General features: G+C 37.2%; 1 protein-coding gene across 8 annotated transcripts in view; it reads left to right on the top strand.

Annotated features, from left to right (window-relative positions):
• BTBD7 (BTB domain containing 7) overlaps positions 1 to 15,216 on the top strand; it is an 80,987-nt gene that overhangs the window by 26,397 nt on the left and 39,374 nt on the right. For all 8 annotated transcript variants that reach the window (XM_089908151.1, XM_089908150.1, XM_089908147.1 and 5 more), the window contains 2 exons: positions 3,427 to 3,614; positions 4,185 to 5,264. In XM_089908151.1, the coding sequence (XP_089764277.1) occupies positions 3,533 to 3,614; positions 4,185 to 5,264 (1,162 nt within the window). In that variant the 5' untranslated portion in view covers positions 3,427 to 3,532. The remainder of the gene's footprint in view (positions 1 to 3,426; positions 3,615 to 4,184; positions 5,265 to 15,216) is intronic.

The raw sequence follows: 15,216 nt of genomic DNA, 5'->3' as shown, positions 1-15,216 counted from the left end.
AAGGCATTTTTGGCATGGTTTAAATCTCAAACAAACCAGTGTAATAATGTTTGGTGTCCCTGCAAACTGTACAAAATTCTCAGATGAAGATAATTCTCGTATATGTGTGTGCACGCATTTATGTGACAAAGTGAGAGCAGTTAACTCTGTCCACTTCTATAGATGCTCTGACTTTTCTTCATCTGGAAGCAAGCCTCCATTCTTCCTTGGTTTGTTTCGACAGCATACTTTGTGCTATGTTAGTGGGTTTACTCTGCAGTCATTAGAAATCAAAAAGCAAAACAGAACAACAACAAAAAATGAAGCAACATGGAACTTCAAGAATTGAAGTTGGAAGAATGGAACTTCCTTCCTTAAAGAAGGAAGTGAGACGAGGACTACCATTAGAGTGACACTTTATTATTTATTTTTTTAACATCTTTCTTTATTGTAGTATAATTGCTTTATAATGGTGTGTTAGTTTCTGCTTTATAACAAAGTGAATCAGTTATACATATACATATGTCCCCATATCTCTTCCCTCTTACGTCTTCCTCCCTCCCACCCTCCCTATCCCACCCCTCTAGGTGGTCCCAAAGCACCGAGCTGATCTCCCTGTGCTATGCGGCTGCTTCCCACTGGCTATCTATTTTACATTTGGTAGTGTATATATGTCCATGCCGCTCTCTCACTTCGTAGAGTGACACTTTAGAAACACTTTATCAGCACTTTCCACCATCTACCATTACTTCCTGATTTAAAGCTCATCTTTTTAATCTTTTTTTTTCTCATTTTGGTAAAGGCTTTTATTTTGCATGTTTTTATTCTGGATTTTTCTTAATATAGTTCAAACTTTTTTTGAGAAAGGATTGCCTATGCTGTTTTTATGTTTTAAATACAAATCTTTAGTGACTGAGAATAGGATTTGACCTGTAAATGAGGCCACAGACTTGGCTTTCCAGGATCCTATTTTCTTTTCCTTTCTTTTTTTTTTTTTTAATATTTAACTATGGTTGATTTACAATATTGTGTTAGTTTCAGGTGTACATCTTCAGATTCTTTTCCATTATAGGTTATTACAAGATATTGAATATAGTTCCCTGTGATATATAGTAAATCCTTGTTGTTTATTTTATATATAGTGCTGTGTATCTGTTAATCCCTTATCCCTCCCCTTCCCTTTTCCCCTTTGGTAACCATAAGTTTGTTTTCTGTGTCTGTGCGTCTGTTTCTGGTTTGTAAATAAGTTGATTTGTATTGTTTTCTAGAGACCCTATTTTCTTTTAAAGAACCAGTAAAAATGCCTTGATAGAACCTTGAAACTTTTTAAGGAGCTCAATTTGAAACCTAAGATTTATTACTTAGACTTACTGTTTTTTAAAGTTTGAACTGAAATTAACACAGGCACATTTAGTTACCATTTTATAAAAGTTGACAACATTCGAAGTGAATTACCAAAAAATTGCTTTTTCTACCTTTTTAATATTTAAGAATAGAAAACTGTGAATTTACGTACACTGAGCATCAACCTTTAAGAAAACTGACTTTTCTGGAAGAAGTAATTTTCTTGATTAAACCCTCTGGATTCCTTGCTGGGTAGTTCTTAACAGAATGTACTGTCGGGCTTCCCTGGTGGCACAGTGGTTAAGAATCCGCCTGCCAATGCAGGGGACACGGGTTCAAGCCCTGGTCCGGGAAGATCCCACATGCTGTGGAGCAACTAAACCTGTGTGCCACAACTACTGAGCCTGCCCTCTAGAGCCCCGAGCCACAACTACTGAGCCCTCGTGCCACAACTACTGAAGCCCACGCACCTAGAACCCGTGCTCTGCAACAAGAGAAGACACCACAATGAGAAGCCTGCGCAGCACAGTGAAGAGTAGCCCCTGCTCACTGCAACTAGAGAAGGCCCGCGTGCAGCAATGAAGACCCAACGCAGCCAAAAATAATAATAATAAATAAAATAAATATTTTTTAAAAATCTAAAAAAAAAAAACAGAACGTACTGTCACATCTCTTGCTGCCGTGCATCAGTAACGTGCACTGAAGTAAAAAGTCTATAATGTGCTGTGTTCTCCTAGGGTAGGTAGGTAAATTTCAAATAGGAAATTAAATTTGCTCATGTGAGCATACGATTTGATTGAAGTTACTGCTACTTTGCATAACATGTAATTAGTAGAAAGTTTCCCAGTTTTCTCTTGAACACTATAGGTAGATAATTCTATGCTTAGATAAACAAATTTCCACATATTTATAGTAGGAAAAGGTTGAAGGAAAGGACAAATGTAGAGTGATTTTCTTAAGCTTGAATTCCTAAGGTTACACTGTGTAACAGAGATGAAAATAAATTCCAAGAATCTTGACATAGTTCTGTTTTCCAGCAGGTTTTTTGTGATATGTATGTGTGTGTGTTTAACTCTTATTTGTTAAAACGTTTTATCCTTAATTATGAGGCCAGATTGACTGCCTACTGGTTGGTTTCCTAACAGTTCCAATAATAGATTTTAAGTTGTGTTTTCTCTTAAGCCATTATTGCTTTTGGTCAAATAAATTTTATATATCTGGATGGTATAAATATTTTGAAGCATTCCTGTTAACACTCAGAGAATTTCTTCTCTTTGTGCTTATATTTTCTGCTTGCAGCTCTGAGAGTTAAGGTTCCGTGATGTAGAATTTAATCTATAATTGTTAAAATTATCTCTTAAACTGGTACTGCCCTGTCCCTGTTAAGTCATAATATCAGGTAAAAGAAAGTAGTGTTTTTATTTCAGGGCTTTATGGAGAGGAATGATAAAAGTTTTTGTTTTTCCTTGTGTCTCCTCACTGTACTTATAACTTCTCTCAAAATTGCTGTAGGACAAGTAGCCTAAAGATAATTTAGTTTGAACTGTCCACCTTTCCTTCCCCCTCTTTCAGTAAAATGCCTAGTTACACAGATTAAGGATCAATTTAAACAATTTTATCTAAGGTAGAAAAACAACAAACCATTCAACTATCTGTTCTCTGTATGTCTGCATCAACATACATGCATTTGCACTACTGGTATCAGACACCTCTTAAGTGTTTGTAAATGGCTTAGAATGTTAGATTATATTGACTGGTGGTTGCCTCTAAGGAAAAAAATTGTTTTGAAAAGTTTCTTTTTAGTCTAAATACTTTTCCCTGTGATTTGAAATATTCTTTCTGTAACTATATTTAAATAAGTCTGATATGTTACTTTTTACTTTCTTAGAAAGTATATAATTGGTACCTTTTATGGCTCAAGATTACAGATAGTACTGATTCATAGTTCAGCTGTTTACGTTTTCTGAAATTTTTACGTGTGAATTTTACAGCATGTCATTATTTGCAAATAAAAGCAGTTTTCAGTAGCTTGCTTTTTTTTTAACTGTACAATTTGAGATACATTTGAAAAAATGAATTAAATTATTTTTGTTTCATATCAAGAAATGGATGAAAAGAGGCTACTGGATCCAGGGTTGAAAGTTCGTAAAGGCCTCTGGGATTATACTCTGAAGAACCAGCAGATGGAATGCCTGAGTGACTGAAGAAAATGGGTGCTAATGCATCTAACTATCCTCATTCATGTTCCCCGAGGGTAGGGGGAAATTCTCAAGCCCAACAGACTTTTATAGGTAACTGTTTCAGTTTTTCTAACTTCATTTTCTTTTGTGAGTATAAATAGAATCGGGTTTTCGGTGGTCTTTTTGTATTAAAAAAAGGATTAAGCTATGGAAAAAGTTATTACAGGTAATAATTCTGTAGCATCCAGATTTTTTCCCATCAAATGTAAATCTGGCTTACATGATTTTTATCCTAAGCAAGCTGCTATAGCACAGTTGAGCTTTTCTTTGGTTGTCTTAACCATAATTGCCAGTTACCCTAGGAAAACTAGGAATCTCCATTGGTGTGGAAATAGCAAAATATGTTTCTTATGTCTTGGTCCATTTGTTTTGCCCATACAAATGCAGCATTTTTTACAATTAATAATGTGCTCTGTTTGTCCCTATTCTTTCTTTAATATAAAAATGAGTTATCTGAACTCTTTAGTCTTCCTTTATGAAAACAGAAATCAGTTTTATTTGAATGGTTCAGAAATGTCTGTCTGTAAATATTTTTAGCACAAAATGCGTATTAAATTGAATGCTGAAAATGACTGTCACGAAAAAAGAGACAAGTTTTCATTTGTTTAATTTCCTTCTTAGGGACATCATCCTATTCTCAGCAAGGCTACGGTTGTGAATCAAAATTATATAGCCTTGACCATGGCCATGAGAAACCACAAGACAAAAAAAAGAGAACCTCTGGCCTTGCCACCCTCAAGAAGAAGTTTATCAAGCGTCGAAAATCTAACAGGTCTGCTGATCACGCCAAGCAGATGCGAGAACTCCTCTCTGGGTGGGATGTTCGAGATGTCAATGCATTAGTGGAGGAATATGAGGGAACTTCAGCCTTAAAGGAGCTTTCTCTACAAGCCAGTTTGGCTAGACCAGAAGCCCGGACATTGCAGAAAGATATGGCCGATCTTTATGAGTACAAGTATTGTACTGATGTAGACTTAATATTTCAAGAAACCTGTTTTCCTGTTCATCGTGCCATTTTGGCGGCAAGATGTCCGTTTTTTAAAACACTACTTTCTTCCTCACCCGAGTATGGGGCAGAGATCATAATGGACATCAGTACAGCTGGTATAGATATGCCCATGTTTTCTGCGTTGTTACACTACCTTTATACAGGAGAGTTTGGAATGGAGGACTCAAGGTTTCAAAATGTTGATATCCTCGTTCAGCTTAGTGAAGAATTTGGAACACCAAATTCCCTTGATGTAGATATGCGTGGACTCTTTGATTACATGTGTTATTATGATGTCGTCCTTAGTTTTTCTTCAGACTCTGAACTGGTTGAAGCTTTTGGTGGAAATCAGAACTGTTTAGATGAAGAGCTCAAAGCTCATAAGGCTATTATTTCAGCACGGTCCCCATTTTTTCGAAATTTATTACAAAGGAGGATACGGACGGGTGAAGAAATCACAGACCGAACTTTAAGGACTCCCACAAGAATTATATTAGATGAGTCCATTATACCAAAAAAATATGCGAAAGTTATATTACACTGTATGTATACTGACGTGGTGGACCTCTCCGTTTTGCACTGTAGCCCCTCTGTGGGGAGTCTCAGTGAAGTTCAGGCTCTCGTCGCAGGGAAGCCAAACATGACTAGGGCAGAAGAAGCCATGGAACTTTACCACATAGCACTGTTCTTGGAATTTAACATGCTTGCACAAGGTATGAAATTCTGATTTTTAATCTTGATTTCTAAAATGACATATTTGTCTTCCAAATTGAAAACACAACCAATATGTTCCATGATTTCAGTGTCTGGGATGTAACAGGGTCAGTTTTTCAAATCTGTAGTTACGACATCTGAGACAGAATGAGGGTTAGTTTTAATGTGGCTCTTCATTTGGTATTAAAACCAAGCATTCAAAACTAATGACTAAGCAATAGATGAGACTTGAGGCTCTTTCTTCCCTAATGTAAGATGATAGGTGTGGGAATATATAATTACCCAGCTACCATCCACCTACACCCTGTCTGCTCTTGAGCTTTGAGCTAGCCCTGTTTCCCAGATTTCAAGGTTATTCTTGACCTAAGACTCCTTGGGTGACTTAGATTCTCATATTTACACCAGTGCCTTATTGATTCTTAAATATTTAGAATAAGAATGAAAGTTCATTACAGAAATGAAGATAGTCCCATTTGGATACGAATTAATTGAATCAAAGAATTGGGCAAGGTTTCTGACTTAAATTTTAAAATATTCTATATCTTTTCAAGTTCAACTTGTACCTCAAGCAACAGTTTACAGGGCATAAGGCAGAGTTAGTGCTTAGACTCGTGCCTTCATTTAATTTAAACTGAAACTAAGTTAGAATGGCACATTTTGTGTGTTACAAGCAAATAAATACATGAAAGTTACATTAAAAGAATTGTATATCTGTTGGTAAACGTTAGAATCTTAACATTTCACAGCTGGAAAGAGATCTTCCATGGGAGAGCAAAGGGAATTTGCTGGCTTGACAGAATGCACTCTTAGCTTTCTATGGCTGTATATTAAAAGAAAACAAGCTATATGACATGAAACTACTTGAGAAATTTAGCTGGTGAGGGTTTGCTAAAAGAACACTAGAAGTTGCCAATTAGAAGAGAATGTTAATGGTTTGGGTAAAAGACATTAAATAAGGAAAGCTAAGCACATTTTTCTAACTTGAAAAAAATGTATGGCTAAATCAACAAATTAATAAGACTTTGAGAAATAAAAATAAAAGCCCCAGTTAAATAACAATGTCAGTGACAAAATGAATGAGAGAGATTATCAGAAGACATTATAAACATGAGTGAAAAAGTTAAGATTTCTATTACGTAAAGAATCTTTTAAAATCTTATTTTACCATTACCTGTGTAGTAATAGTACTAATTTTGTTTTATTACCATAATCAAAATGTCATCAAAATATTTTCTTACTAGTTTAAAACAAAAATTATTAGTAATAGTAGACTATTAGACATCAGAATATAGGAAAATATGTCACAAAAATAACCTAGCAGCTTGACCTACCATTCTTTCATTCTGTAAAACCAAATTTGTCAGAAAATGCCTCTACAGAAAAATTTAAAGGTTGCAACATTACCAAAAAGAGATAACAGTCTCTATTTTCTCAAAATGGCTTTATTTTTTTGACAAGTTTAAATAATAAGAAACCAAAATGTACTGTGTATACTTTACTGTTTTTAAAAATGGGAAAGCACCCCTTAATGTTTTTTTGTTTTGTTGCTGTTAAGTTTTTAATGGAAAGTAAAACGGTGAGCCAGTTCTGGGATCTTGGATAATACTTGATCTAGAGTTCTTTTATGTTAAGTGAGTTAAATTTTTTATATGTATAATTTAGCTAGAAATTGTATTTTTTGGAGCACATTTAAAGCTATAAAACAACACTCCTTGCAGAACCTTAATTTTGGTTACTTAAAACAAGCAAACAAATATTCCCTTAAATTTGGGTGTACATGGGCTTCCCTGGTGGCGCAGTGGTTGAGAGTCCGCCTGCCGATGCAGGGGACACGGGTTCATGCCCCGGTCTGGGAAGATCCCACATGCCGCGGAGCGGCTGGGCACGTGAGCCATGGCCGCTGAGCCTGCGTGTCCAGAGCCTGTGCTCCGCAATGGGAGAGGCCACAACAGTGAGAGGCCCGCGTACTGAGAAAAGAAAAAAAAAAAAATTTGGGTGTACATGACTCTCTGTTTCCTTTAATTATTCAAAATATAGAGTTTGGGTTATTTGGTGTTTTGTTTTTCGCACCCCATGTAGGCCTTATCTTTCTTCCATACCCATTATACTGTTCATACTAGGGTTTATAACAGACCATAACTTCAAGGTAATTTTTACCTATTCCCATGGGAAGGAGAATATTTAGTCACTTGGAGAGGGATTTTATATCATAAAGCCTAAGACCTCAGGCTCTGGTACCAGACAGGCTGGATTTGAATCATTTACTATCGTGTTTTAACTCGTTTGACCTTATAAGTCATCTCTCTAAGCCCCTGTTTTCTCATTTGTAAAATAAGAATTGTAATGCTATAAGGTAGATTTATGAGGATTAAAGGAAATAATATATGTTAAGTGATCTGAATAGTGCCCAGTACATAGTAAGCATTCAATAAATGTTAGCTGCTAAATGCTAATCATCACAACATACATTGTTCACTACCACAGTCTTTTCTAAAACTAACTTTTTAAGTTTTAAAAAATAATTTTATAATTATATTGACTAAACCGCATATTGAGAATAGTTTACAGATTTTTTTTTAAGTAATTACTGTTTTTAAGATTTTCTTATAATTTTATCACTAGTGAGCTGGTGCGTACCACTTATCAAACTATTGTATCTGGCTGTTTGTCACTCAGCTCTCAGCCAGAGTTCTGCAGGCAGATTAAACCTGTAGTCCTCTGAGGCATCTATTATGTGTAATGAATTAGCATCTCTTCCATGCATCCAGCATGATACTAGTTACATACCATTTTGGAGAGAATTAAGAAAACAGTCACCGAACTAATTTTCTGTGTTCTATGATTCAGACGAGGACTCCCAGTTAAGAAAGGCTGTGAGACTAGACTGGCACCTTGAGGATAGGACCATATTGTTTTCATCTTTGTGTCCCCAGTGCCTGGGGCATAGTAGGCACTCAGTAAATGTTTATGAATTAATGACTGTTACCTTTTATTCCAAATTAGATTTAACTTTAAAAGTTAAAGCCCAGTTTCAAAAGGAGACAAATTCTATCGAAGGAGGCAAGACCTTGAGACAACATATGCCCTTCAAGGTGGAGAGGTGATTTAATAGTTTTAAGAACATTATAGGGCTTCCCTGGTGGCGCAGTGGTTAAGAATCCACCTGCCAGTGCAGGGGTCACGGGTTCGAGCCCCGGTCCGGGAAGATCCCACGTGCCGCGGAGCAGCCAAGCCCATGCGCCACAACTACTGAGCCTATGCTCTAGAGTCCGTGAGCCACAACTACTGAGCCCACGTGCCACAACTACTGAAGCCCACACACCTAGAGCCCATGCTCCGCAACAAGAGGTGCCACCACAATGAGAAGCCCGCGCACTGTAATGAAGAGTAGCCCCCGCTCGCCACAACTGGAGAAAACCCACACATGGCAACGAAGACCCAACACAGCCAAAAATTAAATAAATAAAAAAAATTATTTTAAAAATTAAAAAAAAATAAAATAACATCATAAAAAGAGGCAATATAGGCAGACAGCCGGAGTGGTTTGGCAAGTAGATAAAAGGGAGGATTCCTGGCCTACATTGAGAATGTGTTTTATTCAGATAAGTAGGCAATCACTGTTAAGGAGGTGAATTAACAGGTAATGAGGCCTCAACTTACTGTGTGCCACCCTTTATTAAGCTCCCATGAATACATGAGTTAGTACTTTTTCATTTTGTTTCAGTGGTCCATCTGTCCTTGCATTAATATCAGTTGCAACCAGGTGGCAAATCCTGACCTCTGCCCCCTCAATTCCCTTCTAAACACAAGAGACCTGAGGTTTATTTTCAAACAAAGTGAACTAGAGAGATTCCACATCTGGAGATAACGATAAAGAAGGGTGGGGGTAAGGCTCAAGGTTGAAACCTAGAATTATGTGAAAGCCTACAAACTAAATGGTGAAGTCATTCCCTGACCTTCACCTGCTCTGGTCCAAGCCCGGACATCTTGGACATTTACTGTCCAAGACAGTAAATTTGGCTCCAGAAGCGGTGAACAGCCCAAGAGCATATAGACCTGTTTCAGGGTTTCATGATGAAATTACACAGTGAGAAAGCCAGTATACCTTCCAGTGGTTCTACAGAGAAGACTACAGTCAGCAAGCCTCCTTCTGTAAGAGCTTCCAAGAAGGTATTTACTGCCTCAGTCTTAAATACAAAAACCCTGGACATTTGAGGAAAGCTTCCAAATTGAGACAGAAATAAGAACGTAGAAGAAACAGACAATGAAGGGAGCAGAAGAAAAACGTCAGTAGAATCAAGATATCCTTACAGAAAAGAGCATTTTATTGAACAATGAGACATAAATAGAATGCTATAAAAGTAAAAACAGGAGCTTCTGGAAATGAAAACTGTAATAGAAGGATTGAAAGGGAAAGTTAAGAAATCTAGAAAGTAAAATAACAAAGAGAGGGACAACAGTGGAGACAAATAAGAAAACTAGAGTATTCATCCAGAAAGTGTAACATCTTAAATAATGGCTTTAGAAATATATACTAGAGAAAATGGAAGAGAAGACAGTATCTAAGGAGTAATACAATCAATATTGCCAAAGCGAAAGGGATTTCTATATTAAAAGTTTCATCCCTTTCACTAGAAAACACCAGGGAAAAAGAGAAGATTCTGAAATGATTTAGAGAGGAAAGAATTAGTTTCCATACAAGAAATAGGAATCAGAATGGTATTGAACTCTTCAGTAGCAACAACTGAATTACATATTGCCTTTAAAGAGCTGATGGAAAATTGTTTTAAACACAAAATTCTATGCTTAGCCACACTGTCAATCAAGTGTCAGGCTAAATAAATGCATTTTTCAGTCCTGCCTCGAAAAACTTACCTCCCGTCTACCCCTACTCAGGAAGTTACCAAGGATGTGTTCCACTAAATGATGAAGTAAACCAAGAACAAGGAAGTGTGGGATCCAGTAAATGGGGCCTAACACCAGAAAGAAGAAAAGAAAATCCTAGGCACGAGCTGTATGTTAGGTGTAGTGGGCGTCTAGTCTAGACTGGACTAGGAGGAGGAGGAAAGGCTCCAAGAAGTAAATATCTGGGAAGAAATCAATTACCTGAATGTTTGAACATTAAGTGACAAGTGACATTGAAAAAGGTGTTACAGATCTTTTGGTACATTTATGAAGAATTAGCTATTGTTAATTTATAAAAAATGAAGCAAGTGAGAAAAGAGGAAATTAATATTTGCCAGAAAAATTTAAAGTTACATATGGAGGAAAATGTAATTCTAGTATCCAGCCTGGCTCAGCAGTAAGTAGTATTTAAATAGTCATCATAGGGACTTCCCTGGTGGGCCAGTGGTTAAGTGCTTCCACTGCAGGGGGTTTGGGTTCAATCCCTGGTGGGGGAGCTAAGATCCCACATGCCTTGTGGCCAAAAAACCAAAACATAAAACAGAAGCAATATTGTAACAAATTCAATAAAGACTTTAAAAATGGTCCACATCAAGAAAAAAAAATAGTCATCATAATTTGAACATTGAATGTTGGTTTAATAAAATTTCTAAAATTTTATTTTCATAAAATTTTATAAAAATTATAATAAAGATAAATACCAGAAGATACTAAAGTACTAAAAAACTGAGAGTAGTTGCCTCTGGGAAGCAGGACTGGTGTGGAAGAGAGATAGGGCAGGAGGTTTTATTTTTAGAGTAAGCTTTTTACTGCTAAGTACAAGACTTTCTAAATTATGAGCATACACTGCTTTGATTATAAAATTGATTTTTTTATAATAAAATAAAGATATGACATCAGTACCCAGAAGAACCAGAGAGATCTAGATTGGCCACAATCCTGAAGAACTGGGGGATTTATCGTACCTATCAGGACTGTTAACTAATGAGATCATGCTTATAATTTTGGTCTACACAGGGCTTTTACTTTCCTCTCATTTGGTTATCTTGACAACCTATGAGTATAGTAGGGCTCAGAGATTAATAACTAGCCTTCTCCTAAGCTTGTAAGTGATGAAGTTGTGACTCATACCAGCTCTTCCAACCCCAAGCCCAGGAATTTGGGCATGGTGAGGCACGGGAGCAGTATGAGAACCACTTTTTGAGGATGATGGTGGGAGGCCACTGTGGCCTAGTGGCAGGAACAAATCAGCAGACTAGTGATTGAAGCATCAACTCAGAGGAGCCTCAGCTGTAAGCCTGGTGGGACTGAAGCGCTTGCGGATGGGGCTAAACACATATGTGGGGGAATTGTGGGCCAGCTGGAGATTTAAATACCTGGGTACGTCACCACTCAGACTGCTTCAGAGCACTTCGCCAGAGAACAGAGGGCTTTGTACTGAGCGGGGCCATTCTTTCCTGAATAGGCAAGTATTCCAATATCAGTTATTTGACTTTTTCAGCTGCCCAGAGTAAGGAACTCCTTCCTAACGTTGGGAAATTCCTCACTGTGTAGGTCTTCACAGAAGGCAGAGCCCACCTCCCAGTGTAAAAACCTAAAAGGTTGGATACTTGCTTTCTCAGCCTTCTCTGTGTTTAGGGCTTCAGCACATGACCTAGGCTTTTTCAGTCTAGAGCTGATGGCACAGAGAATCGGGGACTGTAGAGAATTCTTTCTGGAAGCAGGGTAGGAGCAGCAACACCAACACCTAGTGGAAAAGGAGAGAAGTCAGTGACAGTGGTACCAGTGATGGCATTCACCGTCCGGGAGTGGTTTTGGCCAGGGTCCCAGGGCTGCACAAGGTACTCACCGGACTGTTTCTGTGGTGTAGTCCTCACTTGCAGCCTTCCTTTGTTGTTTGTTTTCTGAGTCTGCTCTCCAACTTTCCCAGCAGCTCTGTACTGGCAGTATCCTTTCAAATAAATTCCGCTTCTGCTTAAGCCAACTAGAGTTGTTTTCTGTGGTTGCAGCCTAGAAGCCTAGTTCATAACAGTACCTATATTAAAAAGACTAGTGTATAAAATTCCAAAATAGAAGACTAGGTTGGAAGAGCCTCAAAAGAAGGACCAAGTGTTTGATCACTGACTTTGCACAATGACCTTAGCATACGCTGTGTAAGCAGCTCTGAAAATGTGAGAACAGTGAGAATATACTATTGATTCATAATTTCTTTTTAGTAAAAATCCACTCTTTAGGAGAACTACAGGTTTTCTCATGAACTTTAACAACCCACAGGCCTACAGTAAGAACTTCTGTTTCCATGTCATAAATACCATTGACCTCAGAACAAAATAGTGCAGAATTAACACCAACATCTACATGCATATTCCAGTCCAGGACATTTTACAGTAATATAATTTAAACAGATTTATTTTTTCATATTGATCAAAACTGTATTTTTCAGTCTTTGGAATATGAAATTTATAACTTTAGTTCCAAAATAGCCTCTGAAATTCACTGTCCATATTTTTAGGCATAATACATGTGATTATATTTTATTGGATTAAAAATCTAACAGAGAAACAACTGAAAGCAATGACCTAATTTTTTCTCTTAGCAACTTGGCCAGATTCCAAGAGTGTGTGACTTGAAACGAATGCAAAATAGCAAAGACTAACTGTCCCCACTCTAATCCATTCCTCCCTCCTCCCACCCCCTCCATTGTCCCCATGTTGACACTCTTCCTTCTGTCTCGGTTTGGTTGAGCTGACAGTTCATTTTGCTTCTGTCTGTAGTTATTTCCTCTTCAGCAGATGAGTCTGGATATACTTCCTAGAGAACAATGGAACTAAGTTAAAGACCATTATCAGCAGATCAGAGTAGTAAATATAGGTTTCAGTTAAATACGTGACATAGATGAAGAATTAATCTCAGTTTCAGGAATGGCAGTTCAAGAGACTCAAGTTACACATCTCTAATCACAATAAAATTTAGCTTACAAAACTTACTCAAAATTGTAACATGTAATATTTAAAATATTTAATTGCACATTTTATTTTAGAACTTAAACCGTTTTTCATATAAACTATAAACTCTTCACCTCTGACCCTCTACTCACACTTTTCTTTGGTTTTGTAATATCTTTCACTTTGTTCACTAAATGTTCAAATCCCACCCTTGTCTTTAAGACCAAACTCACATGCTACTTCCCTTGTTTGGTCTTAGGCATTACAAATTAAAAGTATTTTCTACTTCTTGCAAACTTCTAAAACACTTTGATTATTCTTTTAGGTTTTTACATCTTCTGACTTATTTTGAAATTAACCTATATAACTGTTTCATTTCCTCTACCAACTAGTATCAACTATATTCTCTAAAGATAAGATCAAAATCTGAGTCATCTTTGAATCACCCAAAAAACCTAGCACAGGGCTTTGCCCCTGGTAGACTCTCAGTTATATATTTTGAATTATGTTTAGAACCTATGAAAACTGAGTAACGTTTTCTTTTAAAAAGGGGGAGGGGTATAATAAATGTTTAACCCTAGAAGTTGCAAATAAAATGAAAGCAGGGAGCCTCAATCGAGATAAATATGAAGTATTATTTATAAAAGTAAATTTAGATGTGGTCCAAATGATGTATAACTCTGTACTGTTAAATGCAGTTTTAAGTTAAATTTCAAGTAAAATTGTCTCATCAGCTCTTTACTTTGTTGGTCCATTGATATGAAATAGAATACCAATTGAATTTAGAATATTCTTGGAAGCCAGTCAAGGCTATTAATCTTTTGAAGCCAAAAAAGTTTAATCCAAGTATAATCTTACCTTTTGTGCTAATTATAATTTAGATCAAAGAACTAATTATGTATCTAAAATCTCACTAATAAAAACATATTTACAGTAATAATGCAAATATAATTCAAAATGTTAAAGTAACTTGGAAATTCTTATTCTAAATTAGACATCTTTTTACTTCTTATTTATCCTGGGTTTTTTTTTGTTTTATTTTTGCGGTACGCGAAAAATGGCCCGTAGAACTTTCCCTGTGGTATGCAGGCCTCTCACTGTTGTGGCCTCTCCCGTTGCGGAGCACAGGCTCCGGACGTGCAGCCTCAGCGGCCGTGGCTCACGGGCCCAGCCGCTCCACGGCATGTGGGTTCCTCCCGGACCGGGGCACGAACCCGTGTCCCCTGCATCAGCAGGCGGACTCTCAACCACTGCGCCACCAGGGAAGCCCTATCCTGTTTTATTAAAGGAAAATAAAATTGTAAAGGGGTTGCCATTTTCTTGTCTATTGAAAGTAGAGTGTTTATTCACCCTTATTTTATATACTTAGAAGACAGTGAGTGTAAATATTATGGCTTGTTATATGACTTTTTGAATGTAAATGTAATATACACCAGGCACTTTGCAGTCATAGCAAGTGTTATTTTAAAATATATACAGTTTATTTGAAGTAAAGTCTATCAAATGTCTGTTCCTCTTTATTTAAAACTATGTGGAGTTTAATTAGAAGCCTTTTCTCAACACTAAGCACAACCTTTTTTCTGTAATACTGAAATTCCAAGGATGCCACAGTGAAGGGAAATGAAATAGAGGAAGATTGGTTTGGTTTATTTCCCCCAACCCAAATTGTGTGTTTATTATAGTCAGTGTCTAAGCAATTGGATTTAATTTGAACTTTATAGATATTAATCAGATAGAAGATGAAATGCTATACTCAGGTCAGTATGGATATGAACACAAAACTTTGAACAACAGTACTACTTCTCTGAGATAAGAAAGAGCTGAGCATTTATATTATTTAAAGAGTATGTTGAATTCTGGCCACCTGGAGGTAGCAGATAGCATCTGCAGTGTATTCTGAAACAGAGATACTTGATTTCAGGTTAACTTTTTTTTTTTTTTTTGGCGGTACGCGGGCCTCTCACTGTTGTGGCCTCTCCTGTTGCGGAGCACAGGCTCCGGACGCGCAGGCTCAGCAGCCGTGGCTCACGGGCCCAGCCGCTCCGCGGCATGTGGGATCTTCCCGGATCGGGGCACGAACCCGTGTCCCCTGCACCGGCAG

This window comes from Delphinapterus leucas, chromosome 2 (assembly GCF_059928025.1).
Source record: "Delphinapterus leucas isolate spDelLeu-1000000601 "Yukka" chromosome 2, BTC_Dleu_Yukka2, whole genome shotgun sequence".
In the NCBI taxonomy this organism is placed as follows: domain Eukaryota; kingdom Metazoa; phylum Chordata; class Mammalia; order Artiodactyla; family Monodontidae; genus Delphinapterus; species Delphinapterus leucas.
The sequence above is the reverse complement of the archived record's forward strand: the minus strand, read 5'-3'. Positions and strand labels throughout refer to the sequence as shown.